The sequence below is a fragment of the Ascaphus truei genome, chromosome 3 (assembly GCF_040206685.1).
Source record: "Ascaphus truei isolate aAscTru1 chromosome 3, aAscTru1.hap1, whole genome shotgun sequence".
Taxonomy (NCBI): domain Eukaryota; kingdom Metazoa; phylum Chordata; class Amphibia; order Anura; family Ascaphidae; genus Ascaphus; species Ascaphus truei.
The window spans coordinates 423,644,751-423,663,089 of record NC_134485.1 but is presented as its reverse complement, the minus strand read 5'-3'; the positions used below and the strand labels follow the sequence as shown (position 1 = coordinate 423,663,089).

General features: G+C 40.6%; 1 protein-coding gene across 11 annotated transcripts in view; it reads left to right on the top strand.

The window, feature by feature from the left end:
* The window catches only part of LOC142490456 (beta-arrestin-1), a 338,250-nt gene extending 323,923 nt beyond the window's left edge, over positions 1 to 14,327 (top strand). For 5 of the 11 annotated variants that reach the window (XM_075592783.1, XM_075592782.1, XM_075592787.1 and 2 more), the window contains 4 exons: positions 5,533 to 5,603; positions 8,748 to 8,799; positions 12,144 to 12,161; positions 14,010 to 14,327. In XM_075592783.1, the coding sequence (XP_075448898.1) occupies positions 5,533 to 5,603; positions 8,748 to 8,799; positions 12,144 to 12,161; positions 14,010 to 14,115 (247 nt within the window). In that variant the 3' untranslated portion in view covers positions 14,116 to 14,327. Of the gene's footprint in view, positions 1 to 5,532; positions 5,604 to 8,747; positions 8,800 to 8,962; positions 8,979 to 12,143; positions 12,162 to 14,009 lie in introns of all 11 variants that reach the window. The other 6 variants (XM_075592786.1, XM_075592789.1, XM_075592792.1 and 3 more) reach the window with 2 other exon arrangements.
* Positions 14,328 to 18,339: the final 4,012 nt, after the last annotated feature.

Below are 18,339 nucleotides of genomic sequence, written 5' to 3'. Positions count from 1 at the left end.
GCCGACGAGTATTCTGAAACTTGCCTTAAACTTGCCTTGGAAAATCTGGGGCAATCACCAACAAGACCCAGGTATGCTGGTTACATGCTGCAACATTTCAGTGACATTTCTGAAGAGACTAATGGCCCGTCGGATTAACACAGCAGGGGTCCCTGGCAGTCCCATTCAGTTTGACTGGGACTGCCAGGGACCCCCACTGTTAATCCGATGGGCCATTAGTCTGTCTGCAGAAATGTCACTGAAATGTTGCAGCATGTACCTGGGTCTTGTTGGTGATTGCCCCAGATTTGTTTTAGAATACTCGTCGGCGCTACAGTAGCTGCAATAAGCATCCTGTTAACCATTAGAGATGGGTCAAGTGTCATAGTTTGGCCCACAAATTTACACACAAACATTTATATTTCTTTGCAAATTTTCTACATTTAGTTTTATTATTAAAAATGTGTGTGCGGCAATTCCGCCTTTTGTCACAACAGTCTTTATGAAGTTCATTCTGAACCTAAAATATGGGTTTTGGGCAACGGTGACAAATTAGGAGACATTCTCCACTTTATTAAAGTCCTAAGTGCTATATATAGCACCCCAAACACACACGGGAGAGATATCTGTGCACAAAGAGGGGCACACCTTAGGTACCTGGGAAATATGCTACTTTAGGGATGCAACGTATATGCAAATAATTGAAATTAGCATATTTCTCATGTTTGCTCTTTTTTTTGCCCAGGCGTACCTCTCTCACCTAAAACCCATATTTCAGATTCAGGACAAACTTTATAAAGTTTGTTGAAGAAAAAGATGAAATTGCATGCTCGCACATGTTTTTTTTTTTAAAGTTCAGTGAACCAAATTTTTTTAGGCAAAAGTCCGATGTTGCAAAAAAACCGAATTTTTGCAGTGGCTTTATACTTTGCTGAAGAGTTTGCCCATCTCTATTAACCATACAGCTGCAACTGCTTGCCTTGAGAATTCTGCACTAAAACCCATCCCACGTTGCGAGATTCCTGCAACCGGACTAATGGCTCCTCAGATTAACACAGCGGGTTCCCTGCATTTTAATGGGACTCAGACTGTGTGTATCCTACCAGGCTGGGAGTCCCATTCAAACGCAGGGATCCCCGCTGTGTTAATCTGATGGGCCATTACAGCCTGCTGTATACCATCTCACGAGTTACTGCGAGATGGTCACAGATTTTCCTTGGCAAGCAGTCTACAACAGGCAGTTGCGTCTGTATATTACATGGTTACAAACGCTTATTTATGAATAGTTCCTTTACATGACCACCGAGAAGTTTACTATATATAAATAATAGACGTAAAAACTCACGTGAAAGCGAATATTTACAAAATTATACAATAAATGGAAAAGAATAGATGTCCATGGAATTTAGTATTCAGTAACCTCTAATTTTGATTAGAGGAGGAAAGACCAACAAGTACAAAAATATTTTATGAAAATAATGTATTGGCGGTCAGGCTAGACCGTAACGATGTGCTTTATGCTACAGTAGTCTATTGGCTAGAAATAGCCATTACTGATCATTAATTAAATGGCTATTAACAAAAGCCTTCAGTAATTCCATTCACTGTAGGGCAACAGCATAAAGGACTCTTATAAAAACTACATTTGTTAAACCCCAAAAACTATGAAGTCTTATTATTGTTGTGTGATACGCTTTTATAGACAAACATGAGAGTCCTTCACAAATCATTGTATAATAACGTTTGAGATCTCACATCTAATTGTGACATTTTCAAAGTTCCTTCACACCCTGACCCACTTACGAATACAGAAGGGTGTTGCTCTTGGAAAACAGAAAAATGCAAACAAGTTTCCACTTACCACTGTGCAGAACCTCATACTGCGAGAGGGTGAACACATCTGTCCTCCTCTGTCCATCTTTGGACTGGCATTATAAATCCTGTATCAGATGATCCGTTACCAGGCTTACTATTTCTAGCAGAGATGCAGATAATTATCATATACAAAAGGTTCATGCTTTTCCCTTCAACATGAACATATTTGCGAAAAGAAGTAATACGCATAAATCCGGACTTTTTTTTTCTTCTTTAGATTTGAGTTATATTGTGTAGGCCGCCCATTTGCAAGTCTAGGACTTCATCATACTGCAGCCATCCTGTACCACACATCTTTACTCCTACTCTTGGGTGGCCTAAACATTGCAGATAAATGGTTACTTAGTTTCTCCAGTGGACAGCCCCAAGCAACATCTCAATGACTTCCCATAGATCAGGAAATTCACCAGAGCTCACAACAGTGCAGGGGACGAGGAACGAAGAGTATCATATTAGTGTCGGTGGCAAACATTCTTCAATTGACATTTTCATGCTGACAAACCTTCATTTCCTTGCATCTTGATGACCGTGTTTGCTTGCCCTGCATGTACACACTCTCTGTTCCACTTGCTTGCTGACAATGCTGCAAAGAACGGGGAGATTATTAATCAGCTGCCATCCAATATTAAGGTTATGTTGACATGGTAAAACCTCTAGTGCTTTCTTTCCTGCATTTATAAGGTACGGCCAACTGTATTATTAACTTGTAGCACACAGTTCCCTTGCTATAATTTAATTTGTAAGTAAGATTCTTGTCTGATAATAGAAAGGCAATGTGTGTGGGTTTTGTAAATTAGGATGTACTGTAATTGTGCACGGCAGGACATTTTTTCAATATGTGAACCTCAGTTGTGCCAAGGCACAATACTCTACAGTCATTTAATGAGACAATTATATCACACATGATTTATCATATTTGCAATAATATCCTCCTATTATGTTCTTTGATTACTTATTAGGCGCTTGGCTTCTTGTTCTTTGGCTCAGTCTCCTGAAAGGACATTAACTGTGAATCATGAAATAAATAAAAGTACCTTTGCTAGTGCATTTGGGGATAAGAGGAGCATTCTAAATACCTCTTCCAGGAGTATGGATTTAGACAGAGTGTTTGATGTATTAATGTCGTGCTAAGTGCAATAAAACTGCCCAAAAAGCACAATTCAACCTGCTGTATGGCCGATTTCAAAGTTGAGTATTACCGCATCCTCACATTATAACGTGTATTATACACGGAATCATACTTAACTACAGTAGGATGATGTATGAAAGTGACAAGCTACTTTATTAAACAAGCTTATCTAATGTCTAATAAGTTATGATCATAAATGTAAAAATAAAGGAAAGTAACTGAAATTAACAATGTAATCTTCCTTTTTAATGATCATTAACATGCTGGAATTCAGTGTCCCATGCATCTTTTTAGTAGTATACCATAGCTCTATTCTTGTCTGTGAAATCTGAGAAGTCACCTGCTGTGATCCAAGGTAATCGAGCAGAACAGAGTGCAGAATTCTGAAAATCTGGCCAATAAGTTTGCCCGAAAATTTTACTCAACAGATCCAAATATTTGTCACACTTGGAAAAAGTCACAGATTAATAAATGAGACCCTTATTTGTAAACGGTGCACCATACTGTATGCCTTGCACAGTGCTCATTTACTTTACATTCTGTTAAGTTGGCTCCCCACTTCCCAATTGAATTGAGTAGAATATGGATCCTATTCGTTACCTGATTGATCCTATTCGTTACCTGTTTGAAAATGTTTTTTTTGTTTTTATTTTGTGCAGTTTATTGTCCCGTTTTAGATTCAAGCAGGTTTAGATGGATTTTTTTTTTAAAACTCTCATAGACCTTTATTATGAAAATGTGTATTCACAATGACAATGTAAGATGTTGTTTATAATGCATGTAGACTGTTCTCCCTTCTATGGCACTGTGGCCCATATTTGCTAAGCAGTGCTAAGTCCTAACACACCCGCTGGAGGACAACTTCTGACCCATGCAATCCCCAGAAAGGGCCTTTCAGCATAGCATTGCTTAGTTAACATGGCCCTACATACTTACACTGCTCTCTCAACCACTTATAATTGCCATCCAAATAAACCACCACCCTCTCTTTCGCCGGGTAAGGTCTTGGGGTTAGGCTTTTGCTAATCACAGCACAATTCTCACTCATAAAGTGAAAACGAGTCCTGTAAAATCAATACACGTCTAACTTTTATAGCTTATCCTATTCTGGTCATAGCGTAATAACTGCTTCCCATCTTCATCTTATACAAAGAATGCAATGGGGTGTAGTCACTAAAATTTAATAGCCATTATTCATTAACAGCCGTTCACTTGGATGGCCCAGACACCATCAGTAATTGCTTTTGCACTTAGGTTAACAGACCCCGGTTTTTCTTGCGATGATGATGCAGCTGCTTTGATCTTCACATTTTCCATGAATATTTTTTTCCATTTGTACATTGGGTGGTACACTGCGGCTTGCAGTTTGCTGTACAGCTTGAGTACGCCGTTCATAATTCTACGTACAGTATTTCATGTAATTCTACGTCATTCATGCATATAAAAGATTGAAATCACAGAATATGATCTTCCATCTTTTGAAAATTATATTCAATATTCACTGCATTTCAATCACCAGGTTCAACAAACACTATGGTAGAAACAACTAGATTACGAAAACAGTTTGTTCAGAATTTCATTTGCAGAATTAAAGGAGCAATCCAGGCAATATTTTACATGTGTTTTTCTTTTTCTTTTTTATGAAATAAATCAGGTCTGTAGTATTAATTATTTAATTAAAAAAAGTTTATTCAATTCTTTGTCATTTTTAATGAGTTTTAATATACTGAGCATCCTTTGATTTTTATACAGTAGCAGGCTTTAGCCCACTTCCCCAGCATTGCAAGATCTTTGCAACACTTTCCAGTTTGTGATCATTTGTTACCAATATTCCCAGCAGTTTGGCTGCAAACTGCAACAATAAACAATACTACCTTAGTAATATAAGGATACATTGTAGCTGCTGAGTTACAATGACTGAATAATCGATTGAAACTGAAAAGCGGCCATTTAGTGAACCCTGGGAAGCAGGATCTTTGCTGATTGATCACGGGAGAACAAATCGATCAGTAGCTTAGGTAATTCGTTTTCAATAAAGGCAATCAACAGCTGCACATATTCAAACAACAAAAATATTTGTTCTAAAGTACAGTACTGCTTGGACTGCCTCTTTAATGGTTGATTTCTTGCTTAAATCACTGTTTTTCACTCTGGGTTTTCAGTATTTATACTTGATTAATAACACTAGATCTACATTGTATTCACTATTGCATATATTATTAACTCTCATAAAAATGCTCCATTATTACCCATAACCCTCCACCTTTGTGTCTCATCCTCACTGTTCCATGTGAATGTACTGCTTAACCATTGCATTGTGGTATGTGTATAAGCATGTCTTGCTACGCCAAGAAAGGAATGACAAGTAATGGTGTGGCTAGTGCAACAGACCTACATGAAAATGTACATTGAAGAGAAGTGCATGCATACTGTATATATGGCAGTTACGGTAAATGCATCGTTTGCCAAAATGGCTTGGAGCATCAACAAAAGCCCATCCACCCTATAAACCAATGGCCTCTCTCTAACTGTATGTTTTCCTGTTACAGTGATGTTGCTGTAGAACTCCCTTTCACTCTGATGCATCCAAAACCCAAGGAGGAGCCTCTGCATAGAGACGGTAGGTGAAATGCTCAACACTATGCAAAGCTTCAATGCAGTAGATTTCCGAAGTGTGCAGTAGTAAATCACATTAGATTATATGCTTATACAATTGAAACAATGAAAATCCATGAGATTACATTTATAACATTAAAATCAGGTAAGATGCTTTCACGGGTTTTTGTACCAACGTGATCGTTATCCCTTTCATTTTCCTGTTCTAAAGTCAGAACACAAGGACCGGTCCGTTTAAAGACGTTTCAATGCAAATTCTCTGCTCAACATATTGTTGAAAGTGACGTTTGCCCCTGCTGAATGCAGATGTAGATGCAGCGGAGCCGCAGTTTAAAAAGCATAAAACCGCAGCTCCGGAGGGGTTACTGCTGCGGGGGGAGGAGGGGGGGGGGAGGTTACTGAAATACAACGGAAAAGGAGAGGACATACATGTCTGGTCCAGATCCACATAGGCCCGCTACTGACACCAACGTTGCATATTTATATGTATATTTAAAACTCGCTAATGTCAGGTTAAACCATATATTTTTTTTACATCACAATTGTTATTCAGTGGAGTGTTATTTAGGTAGAGAGCAATAAAACATTGAACAATGCTAAATATAGTAAAATAATAATATATGGAAAAAATGTATGAATACAAAGGAGCAGCAAAAATCTTAAGTATTGTTCTCTTTAAGTGTTGCAACTCCACACTTCTCCTGCGTGTGCATAGTGGCGAAAATCTGCCCGTTGAGTTGTCCATCCACCCCTTGCTTATACCAGAATCTTTTCCACCTGCAGAATTCAGATACAGATGCAGCAAGATTTAACAGTCGCCGGAGCTGAAAAAGCTTAAAGCCTCAGCACCAGAGATATTGCTGCTGCAGGGGGAGGGGGGAGGGGAGAAGGGGGGAGGGGAGAAGGGGGGAGGTTCCGGATTAGACCCCCACGCAGCAATAATCCTCTGGCACTGGCATAGTCACAGCCTTGCGGTTTGCCCCGGGTGTCGAAAACAGTAAGTCTTGTTACATCTGTGTAAACCTGCATTGAGCAGAAAATGTAATGAGACTTTAATTAGTACTTATTTTATTCCAACCCCTTCACTGCCAGTAGAAACTGGAAGCAAAGGAGTTAAAACATACAAAAACAGGACGTCCAGCTAAACAGAAAATTCAGAATAATTAGGAGAAATTATATTTTCCCTCGGTTTTCGCATAAGAAAAAATCATAAAATCGTACAATTGTTCCACTTTCCATTCTAGACCCTAAACGGATCCCTTAGATGGATTAAAAAGGGTGCGGTCAAAACGCTTTAGGGAAACAATAGAACCCAAAGAAAATAGAAAAGATCAATTTTGAAGCTGTCCCAGAATGTAGACGCAGCACTAAATTTGTTTGTGGACCATAAGTATATGATATATTTTGACTGTTGCAATCTCTACACCATTTAATGCACGGTACAACCTGCATTTGACTCTGCAGGGGCCCAATTTCTGAACTTGATAATGTTAGACTTGATTTAGACACGAACCATGTTACTCTCAAAAAGCAGGCATCTGATTAAGCAGCATTAATATTCTGCGAGCGCCCTGCTGCCCACACATCGCAGAGCAAAACACCACATAGCACAAGGAAAAATCCTAAATGATTGAAAAAAGAATAGAAACCATGTTCAATTAAGAAGAATTTTACATGTACTTTGTACATTATGCGCTCTCCAAAAATAAAAATGTTATTATATGATGAAAACAGCAGGAGTCCTCTAGTGGTACAGTAGCTGCACTAACTTTGCAGCTCCTTGGGATTCTGGTTAAATTGCTTTACCTTCTCCTTCTGCTCCGGTGGCATCTGCTTTTGACGACATATCACCATGACAATGCCAATAACCAATGACACTGCAACGTCACACGGCGCCACATTGCCATGGCAACTTGATGCTACATCTTCACACAGCACCATGTTGACATGACAACACAACGTCACATGACGCAGCGACATCACAATGCCGCAACGGAGATGAGGAGCAGGAGAAGGGTAGAAGCAAATATTAAAGCAATTCTCGGATTAAGAAGAAAACGATGAGATTCAGTGGGGGGTTATAAAATACTCTACTTGACTGTAAACCAGTGGTTTCCAAATTTATTATAGTTAAGGAACGCTATGTGAAATTCTGAGGACCCCCAATGCTTAGAGAGCATCTAAGAGCACCCCTGAGATCAGATATATTGTAAGGGACCCCAACCCTCTCTAATAGCGCGTCTGAGATCAGATTCATTCTAAGGAACCCCAACCCTCTCTAATAACGTGTCTGAGATCAGGTACCTTGTAAGGAACCCCATCCCTCTCTAATAGCGTGTCTGAGATCAGATGCATTGTAAGGAACCCCATCCCTCTCTTATAGCATGTCTGAGATCAGATGCATTGTAAGGAACCCCAACCCTCTCTGATAGCACATCTGAGATCAGGTGCATTGGAATTTTTTCTGTATTTGGTACCATTTTAAAATTACCTTAAAATTACAAGGAACACAAGGGTTTCTATGAACCCTGGTTGAAAAATACTGATCTAAATAATTTCATCTATGCACTTGGTTTGTTTATTTTAGCTGTCTCAATGCTGAAGATGTTTGCAAACTTTCAGGCAACTTTACCAGGATTTAAAGCGGTTTAACCTCTTGTTTGTGTGTGTGTTTGACAGGGTGTCTCCGGCGCTGGACCACATCGATTTCAGCTCAGGGGAGCCCCTGTTCCCTGATATACTGACATCTGAAAGGGTTTAGCAGCCCCTGCTCGGCAAAGAAAATGACTGTTTAAAGGCCTTGCGTTCCGCGGACCAATAGGAAGCTGCAACATCATCCCTTTAACCTTCTTATTGGCCCACGTGCCATGGGACCTATAAACAGAAGTGAGATTCCGACATCACCTTCAGATTGAAGTATCTCGGGGATCAGATGGTCCCCGCAGCTGAAATCGACGTGGTTCAGCCCTACAGTCACCCCTTGCTTCCCACATAGATGGTAAGTGTTTTAAAGTCAATGGTGCTTTAAGTATAACTGAAGGTGCTACAGTAGTTCTGCTAAAACTGTACCATACAGTATATACGCGGGCTAAATCAGGACATTTATATTCTTCTGTGGTTTCCTTAATGTTAATGACTTTTCTTCTAGTTCCAGAGAATGAAGCACCAATAGACACAAATCTCATAGAGTTTGATACAAAGTAAGATGAAAGTGCCTGATCTTGTATAATGTGTCTTTCTGACAATGTTCATATGCAGTATCACTAACTGAAATACTCACTTGCATGTATGATTTTAATGCATGTGGTGTTTATATTTGTCTTTCCTGCATGGCTTCCACACTACTACTATGCATGTGCATAGAGATGAGAAAAACAAAGTAAGCTTATGAAATATGTGTAGTTCTGTGTATTACACAGTGGGGCATTTGCTTGCGCTTATTCTGTTTCTCGTAACATTGCAAGAATCATTTAAGAAAATGTTAACATCTAATGAACTAAAACTCTGGGCAGTTTGGGCATTAAATGACTGCAAAAGTGCATTTTGTTCACCCGTGCATCGAGACACAGTATTGTATTGTAACTATCTTCTCTGTGTGTGTCAGTGAGGAGCTAAGCCATGCAAACATTGCAATGAAAGGTATCATGGTATGTGTCTGTTCACTGTTTCTAAAGCCCATCATTATCTAAGGCAGGGGTGCTAAACTCCAGCCCTCGACCCCCCCACCCCCCACAACCGGTCCGGTTTCCAGGATATCCCAGCTTCAGTGCAGGTGGCTCAATCAGAGGCTCAGTCAAAGACTGAGCCTCTGATTGAGCCACCTGTGCTGAAGCAGGGCCTGATTGAGTCATCTGTGCGGAAGCAGGGATATCCTGAAAACCTGACCTACTGGGGGCTTGAGGGCTGGGGTTGAGGCCCCCCCCCCCTCTGATCTAAGGTAGTGTAAACCTTGCAGCTGTGCAATAAATATACCAAACACAATAAGACATTTTGTCATTTTTAATATGAGAGGGGAAACAAATGACCCTTCTTGAGCACATACTTTTTCATTACCTTAATGCCTGAATTGTCTTTCGTGTTCTCTGTGTCTTTTTAGTAGAAAATAAATATTCTGCATTATAATGATTATAGATTGTAGATAGGAACGGTAACAATGACATGCACAAATACAAAGTCAACATTTGGAATGCCTGCTACAGAATTCACATGAAAACTTAGATGTATTCCTTATTGCCCTGTGGGTCTGTATAACGTGGGAAATTACATTACACAGATACCCCTGAGTGATAATACAAACACTTTTCTAAAGAGCAGTACAGTAGCTGCATCAACTTGTCTCTTCATGTTTAAATGCTGGTGTTTTACCTCTCTGTCCAAATCCTATTTTGTGTTTATTTACTGAAATTACTACTATTAAGCATCGAGAATGTTTCCAAGGCCTGGGAAATAGTGAGTTTAAGCTCGCTGAGGCGGGCTGAGCTGCGCTGAGCAGATGCACAAAGCCCCCGCATCTGTCATCAGCACGGCTATAGTTTCCCCCTCCGCATGCGCGCTGATGCGTGCGGAGGCTCAGAAACTTTGCCGAGACAGGCAGGTTTCAAATTTGCTGCTCGTGGAAGCGGAGAAGTGGTCACGTGACCGCTCCCATCCAATGGGAGCGGGGAACTAGCCCCGCCTCCCACTCCGCCTCCTGGCTCGCCTACGCCCCGCTTCCACCCCGCCTCCGCCCCGCCCCCTGAGCTCGCTCACTGCCTCGCCTGCAAGGACAGGAAAAAGCATTTTTTTCAGCAGGCAAGGCAGAGCAGGCCTCAGCGAGCTTCTAACTACTATGTCCCAGGCCTAACACATGACTCTGCACAAGTGCAGCAAGCTTCATTGTTCCCCTACAAAACACAACATTTCCCATTATAATACAGAATATTATCGGATTCCATAGGATGTCTGTGCTAGTACCCAATATTACATAATTTCCCACCCCATACCACCACCAGGGAGTAATGAAGCCTGCTACTTCTGTATACATACTGTTGAGTAGTCCCTGAAGATTGCTGTAGGTAATATGCAATGTTGATTTTATATGCACTGGTATGTGTGCTACTGAAGTGGGATAGAGGAGGTACAATTACAAACAAGGGGAAATAGAAAGAAACACAAAGAATAACATTTGGATACAGAAAAAGGTCATTTAACATTTTACATACAAAACCAGATTTAAATTCAACAAAACCTGCAATGCTATGGACAACCTCCTTTTTATCTGATGCAAATACTTGTTAGGGGTATTCCCACTTGGAAATACCTGCATGGTTTGAGTTGAGTTTAGGGCAGCAATCCTCCCTAATGAATCGCTCCCTTTTCTTTTTGCCGGGTTTGGAAGCCGGGGGGTAATTCCAGAGCTGAGCCACGCTATTTTCAGCTCCGATTCACCCCGGTACCCGAGATACATACAGTTACCGGTATTATAGCCCATCCTGGTTTTTAACAGGGAATTTATCTGGCTGTGCAATAGAAATAAACATGCAATGATGTTGCGGGTTTCCTATTGGCCAGAGATTTGGCAACCATTGTGTTTCCCATCAAAGGAACGTTGAAATCCAGTACGTTCACCACTAGAAGTATCTCAAGAACGGGGCTGTTCCCAGAGCTGAAAATAAAGAGTAGGGGATGTTGCTGCTTTAACCATAGCACAGCAATGTTCTTCATCAACAAAAATCCATTACACAAACACTAAGAACATGGTGCGACCTTGAATGGCAAATGACCATACGCTGTCTGTAGGCCATATTTACTAAGAACTCTTCTGCTACAAGACCCCTTCCTGCTCTGAAATACCCCCTTACTGCTCATTGACTTGAATGGGCTGTACAGTGTATTATGGCAGAGGACTGCTTAGTAGATATGGCCCTGTATGATTCGTCCTCCGCTTCAGGAAATGTGGAGATAGCGAGTCACCTGCCATTATGTTTCATCACGTTTTTAATGCTTGTATAGAAGAATTGTCATAACAAATAACACAAGTAATTAATTGGGAAATGAACAGTGCAAGCTTTTCGAAGCACTTGGGCCCCTTCTGCATGCAACTTACAGGGACAATCACTCCTAGGACTGAAATGAACCAGTGACATGTGTAAGGTATTAAATGTAGATGTTTGACATCATTTTCCTTTACAAAAAAAATGAGATCGCTCCACTTACTCAGACAGTAAGCCAAATATATTTGTACGTTTGCACACACGGTGAGCGGAGACGTACAAGGAGTTTGATCTCCGCCTGAAACTCCCTTTTGTGTGAACTAGATCCCTGTATGTTAAATAGGAGTTTGAACAGATGCCCCCACACTGCTCCCTTCTTACTGTCTCTATACTGACTCTCTAACAGGGACAGAGAGCTGCAGTATAGGTAACACTTGATTGACATGCACACTCATTGAGAGAGCCTGTTAAGTAGAGAATTCTTCTTAATATCCAAAGAAACCAAAAACCACGAAATATTTGCTTCACGTATTATTACATAATCCAATGTTGTTTTCTTTGCAAACTTGCAGGGATTTCACCTTTAAAAGGTAACATTTCTACCCTTTTAGTGTTATTTTTTACGATAATTGTTCTATCGCTTCTGTGGCTGACATTATTCTACTTATAAAAATGACCCGATTGTTTTTTTTGTTTTTTCACGAAGTAATTCCTGTGCATCAAACAGAACAGGTCTTTCTCAAGAATTCAGGGTGGTGAGATTTACTATCCCCCAATATTGTTTGCAAAGACGCCCCCAGGCAACAAAACTGCATCACAGTTTTCCTATACATACTGTAGTGCCGACGAGTATTCTAAAACAAATCTGGGGCAATCGCCAACAAGATCCAGGTACATGCTGGGTACATGCTGGGTACATGCTGGGTACATGCTGCAACATTTCAGTGACATTTCTGCAGACAGACTAATGGACCATCGGATTAACAGCGGGGCTCCCTGGCAGTCCCATTCAAACTGAATGGGACTGCCAGGGACCCCTGCTGTGTTAATCCGATGGGCCATTAGTCTCTTCAGAAATGTCACTGAAATGTTGCAGCATGTACCCAGCATGTACCTGGGTCTTGTTGGTGATAGCCCCAGATTTTCCAAGGCAAGTTTAAGGCAAGTTTTAGAACACTCGTCGGGGCACCTGTACTAACTGGAAGATTTGGACTGAACAGGAGCAATATCTCTTCTCTTTAACTATATACTGTAGTTGAGAACCTCTGCTGTGATCACATTTGTAGTTAGTGAGGTGGATTCAGTGCAGAGAAATAAAAGCAAAAGACATGACATCACACGGGGATATCTATGCCCAGTAGAGAGGGGCAAATCCGGCCCAAATCCATTTCTCATATTTTCTCGCATTTCCACCCCAAATCTGTTTTGCCGTGTAAAATCCGCGGACGGATTTGGTAGTTTTTAATCTGTGTGGATTCATCAAAATCCACCATTTGATACAAACCGCGGACGGATTTGTAGAATCTAATCCACGGATTCGGCAGTATTTTGGCGGTTCCTAAGAATGCGCCAATGGATCGCTGAATCCACGGGTTGGCGGAATCCGCGACGTGTATTGGTAGAAATAACAATAAAATCTGCGAATCGCCCTTTTTTTGAGATTGATCCGCGGATCAAAAGGAACCGGCCGATCCGCTGCGGATCCATATTGGCCCCCCAAAATGTGCCCATCTCTAATGCTCAGCCTCTGTTTCCAAACTTACAGCAGAGCTACCGTAAGTCAATGTCCAAAAAGGAGAAAGCGAGATAAGAAGAACATATGTAGCAGCCGTTATTGCTCCCGCTGGCGCGTTGCAGCGAGACACATGCAACGCGCCAGCGAACGCGAGAAAGGGGGGGGGGGTTAATGCACCAGCTGTAGCAATCTGGTGACAATTTGACTGAGCCACTAAGCAAAAGAGGGGCAAACAAGATAAAAGGAAGTGCTGAAGAAAATACAGTGCAAATAAATACAACGGAAAAGGAGAGGACATACAGTGCAGATCCACAGAGGCCCGTTACTGACATCAACGTTGCATATTTATATGTATATTTAAAACTTGCTAACGTCTGGTCAAATCACATTTTTTTTTCTTTTTACATCACCATTATTATTCAGTGGAGTGTGATTTAGGCAGAGAGCAATAAAACATTGAACAATACTAAATATAGTAAAATAATAATATATGGAAAAAATGTATGAATACAAAGAAATTGTATGAATTCTGCGTGTCTATAGTGCCGAAAATCTGCCCGTTGGGTGGTCCATCCACCCCTTACTTATACCAGAATCTTGTTCACCATGTTGTGTAGCAGATTCTTAAAGATCACTCTAGCAAAACTCACACCTGTGAATTACTGAGATGTCATATAACTCTGTTCTCCTTATCTCATGCCAGCGACGATGACATTGTTTTTGAAGACTTTGCCCGTCAGAGACTGAAGGGAATGAAAGACGACGAAGAGGATGAAGGGACAAACTCACCTCTGATGAACGACAGATAAACTGGGGCTTAATTTTACCTTTCACTGTGTAAAACGTGTGCATTAGGCATCTTTATTTCTACTCTGAACGGCCTATTGATCACCCTGATTGTGGCAGCCATTATAATCTTACAGCTGTGCCATCATTGTCACTCTGCATCTTGCTACCTGTCTTCAGTTCCAGCTATAATATCTCAAACACAATGTAAGAATTAAAGAGTACAATCATGGTTCGTGCATCAAATTTATGTCACGAGTCCTCGCAGCACTTTTTGTATTAATCGAGTCTTTTACGCATTTTGTATAATTAGTATCATACAAGTATTTGTTACAGGACAGTAAGCAGGCAAATAAAATAGCTTCAAGGGTTTCCGAAATCATAAGCAAATGTATTTTCTAAACAAAAATAACAAAAAACTATTTCACTGCTAAGGCAGTATGTTGGTTTAATAACAGGAGAGCAATTCCATGTTTATCATTGCAGCTTCAGTAATGTGAGTATTAAACTGAAGCAGGTATACATGCGCATATAGAAAATAGAGGTGTTGAAGCAATAGTCAAGAAGACATATGCGCTTTAACCCTTTCGCTGATAGAGGGTGACTAACGCATTGCCTTTTTATAATATTCCCCTCTGGTATTACCTTGTAATGGGCCACTCCAGTGCTGAAGGGGTTACAATTTAATTCTTATAGCTTTGCCCAACCAACATCTCAGCAGGGCCCATAAATGAAGCTCTCACCTGCAATTAGGGACCCAAATATTTAGCAGTTTAGAGCTGCTTATGACTGTAAATGACCAATTATCTTTAAAGCACTGGTTTCTCCCCATAAACACATTTTAACCAGAGAAACTGAATGAATGACTTTCACGAATGAAAGCAAAGTTCCCAAACCGCTGTTAATAATGCATGTATCTGCTTGGAAACCTCCACTCTCGGAACATGATCAGGATTATAGTTACATTACTGTAAATGGAGTGCCGGAGAATATTGTCCTAAGTTTTGTTTTCATTGGTTTTGGGTTGAGATCTGGTGGATGAGAGATCAGATCGTAGTGTAATTGACACATTCAGGGAAACATATTCTTCTTTTTAAGGGCCCAGACTCCCCCCCAAAAAACTCTATAACAGTATTCAATGGGATGAAATGACAGCTACTGTATACATTCTAGCTGGGCTAGGCATCTTTTAGTGGATGTAGGGTGACTGTCCCTTACAAAATTGACGGACACAATACCTGACAACAAAATGTGTGCTAGGGGGTTACCTCTGTGTGGGAATGATGCTCTAAAAGGAAAATGGAGCCTAATCTTAATCTCTTCTTTGCCATAAGAGTCTAGCAACACACTGCAGAGACGCAAAAGTATTAAGGAATAAATGTTGGTAAAGATGTTAAAATATATTAATATATTCATATTAGCATCCCCCGTTTTAGAAACAAAGTGGCCAACAGCAATTTACAGTAGTTGCTGCCAAGCTTATTGATGGAGATGGCACTGGTGCTTGGAGCAGGTGGGTTCCATTTGTGCATCCCACTCAGGCCACCACTAACCTTGACATGTTGGTCAAGGACATACCAGGGACCATTTTTTTTTTATCACACCTGAGGTATGTTCAGATGAAAATAGTAATACCTTCTGAGCCATGGGCATCCCGGAGTATAGACTGGTTATAGACTGAGCTACGATTTCATTTCATAAAAAAAATGTAACAGCACAGATTTCTACTTTAATTGTCACCTCTATATTTAAGAACAATGGACGAGAGTCATCACAGCTTGACCAGCGCCATCACGGACGTGTGTGCTATACTTGCCAATCATAGTCAATGGCCGATTTAGCTGATTCAGGCGTGAGATTGGGCTTTGATGAACCCCGGCCGATGTAGCTTAAATTTAGCTTTTCATTTCAACCCTTTTGAACCTGGTGGAATTAACCTCGACATTGCTGTATACATATACATTTTATACCATGTTATTCACGTATTCAGCACTGAAAAGGGATACAAATCTAATCTAATCCCAGTAGAGTGATAATACCTATCTATATAGCTGGGGGTAGACAACCCCCGGTCCTCAAGGGCTACCAAAAGGTCAGGTTTTCAGGATATTCCTGGTTCAGCAGAGGTGGCTCAATCAGTGGCTCAGTCAAAGACTGAGCCACTGATTGAGCCACCTCTGCTGAAGCAGGGATATCCTGCAACCTGACCTGTTGGTAGCCCTTGAGGACTGGAGTTGAGCCCCCCCTGTTACTGTATATACACTACAGTCTCCCAACGCTACCACTTAAAGATAAACATCTTAAAGCATTCTTTGTTCCTCATTACTTCCATACTTACCCATCCCCATTGAGTTATCAAACGCGCTTTCTCCATCAAGCGATAAAATGGTTCTTAGCTCCAGCTCACATCAAATAACTGTAAAATCCATGTATGGGCGCTAGCTTCACGTGCTGTTAACGGCTTGATGATTTTATCACAATGTTTAATATGTAAATATCGAACTTTGTAAAATGAGCATTTAAATATAAGTCCTTACATTTTTCAGGCAAACATGTATACGATGTATATTTAGTGTGTGAGAACATAACTTGTGTCAATGATTTCAATGTTGTCCTTACATCTTTAATGTCTCGGTGTCAATATTCATTGTTGCATTGTTATTGGTATTATTTGCTTGCATCTTTACATAGAGAATACACTGTATGCAGATATTCAGAAAGTACAAACATGTTAAAAGCAAAGAGGAGCCACAGACAGAATCCTTAAAGCCAAAAAGAAAAAACAACGGCTGTCACCTTTGTCATTAGGTCAGTGATTCTTAACCAGGCTGTACTGGATTTTTAGGGACTTACAACCCTGGTCAGTTGTGTTTTAAATATATATATAGACCTAGAAAAAAAAACCCCACTAATGTACAATAGAAACGAGTACATTTATATTTGAGCTTAAAGTTAAACATATGCAGAAGGGGACAAGGTTGTTACTATTGAGCGTAACTATTGCCACTGTGCAAATAAGACAAATACTATACAGAATATAACTATTTAGCTCCCACAGCCTTTGTATTGAGATACTGTACAGCTTAAAACAGCAGACGCATACAGTACAAATGTAGCAGTTATTTAGACGTCTTAGTGTTAGGGGATCGTGGATGACACAGTTTTCTGGCGCCCATTACGACTCTTTGAATGTAGCCTCTGCGATGGTTTATCCATTTCCTGGCCGAAAGCGCCAACGGATAGACTAAAAGCTGCTTTTTCTGTAAAAAGTCTAAGACCGCACCAGAGAGGGGCCCAAAATAATGCCACGGATGTTGCACTACAAAAGGGGAACAGCCACCTCCCCAGGTGTGATTTTTCCCTAAAGGGATAATGGCCACAGCGTACAATGAGACAATGGCTGCATATAGCCTCAGTTCTGGGAACACGAAGTTACAGAACTGTACATCAACATCACTACAGAAAAGATGAAGCCTTAGCAGACCAGGCTCTCATAACATTGCTGCTTCACATGAGCTCTTATGTACTGTATACCCAAATACACTAATCATAATGCATTACAAAAAGCACTTACTGTGCATTGAAATTGGCAGGAAGTACATAGTTTAAGATTCTAGTAGTCGTATTGGTCCTGTGGTGTTATCATAGATTATGATACCATGCAATAGACAAATAATAAAGTCCTTCATAAATGTCATGTATATAGTGTGCAGCTTTGTGTGTACAAAGATTTTGCTCACCCTTTCATGTCTTCTTCTTTTTTGTGAGCTAAAGAACATATAAAAAGAGACATATCTAAGGCTTTTAATGTTCATTCGAATTTTCACAATCACTAAATACATTAAATGGTATCGGTGCATACTGTACAGTAAAGAAAAAGATATACAGGTGCAGCTACGAGTATTCTAACACTGCTTTGAAAATTCTGGGGCATTCTCCCAGTAATGCTGCAACATTTCTCTGACATTTCTGCAGAAAGACTAATGGCCCATCGGATTAACAGAGCGGGGATCCCTGGTCAGTTTGAATGGGACTGCCAGGGACCCCCGCTGTGTTAATCCGATGGGCCATTAGTCTGTCTGCAGAAATATTGCAGCATTACTGGGGTATTGCCCCAGATTTTCCAAGGCAAGTGTTCGGATACTCGTGGGTGCACCTGTATGGAGAACAAAGAGTGAACTGTGCTGGGGATGAGGCATCCACTCTGAGAGACGGAGAAAGAGTCCGCTTCTATAGCCTCAAACAGG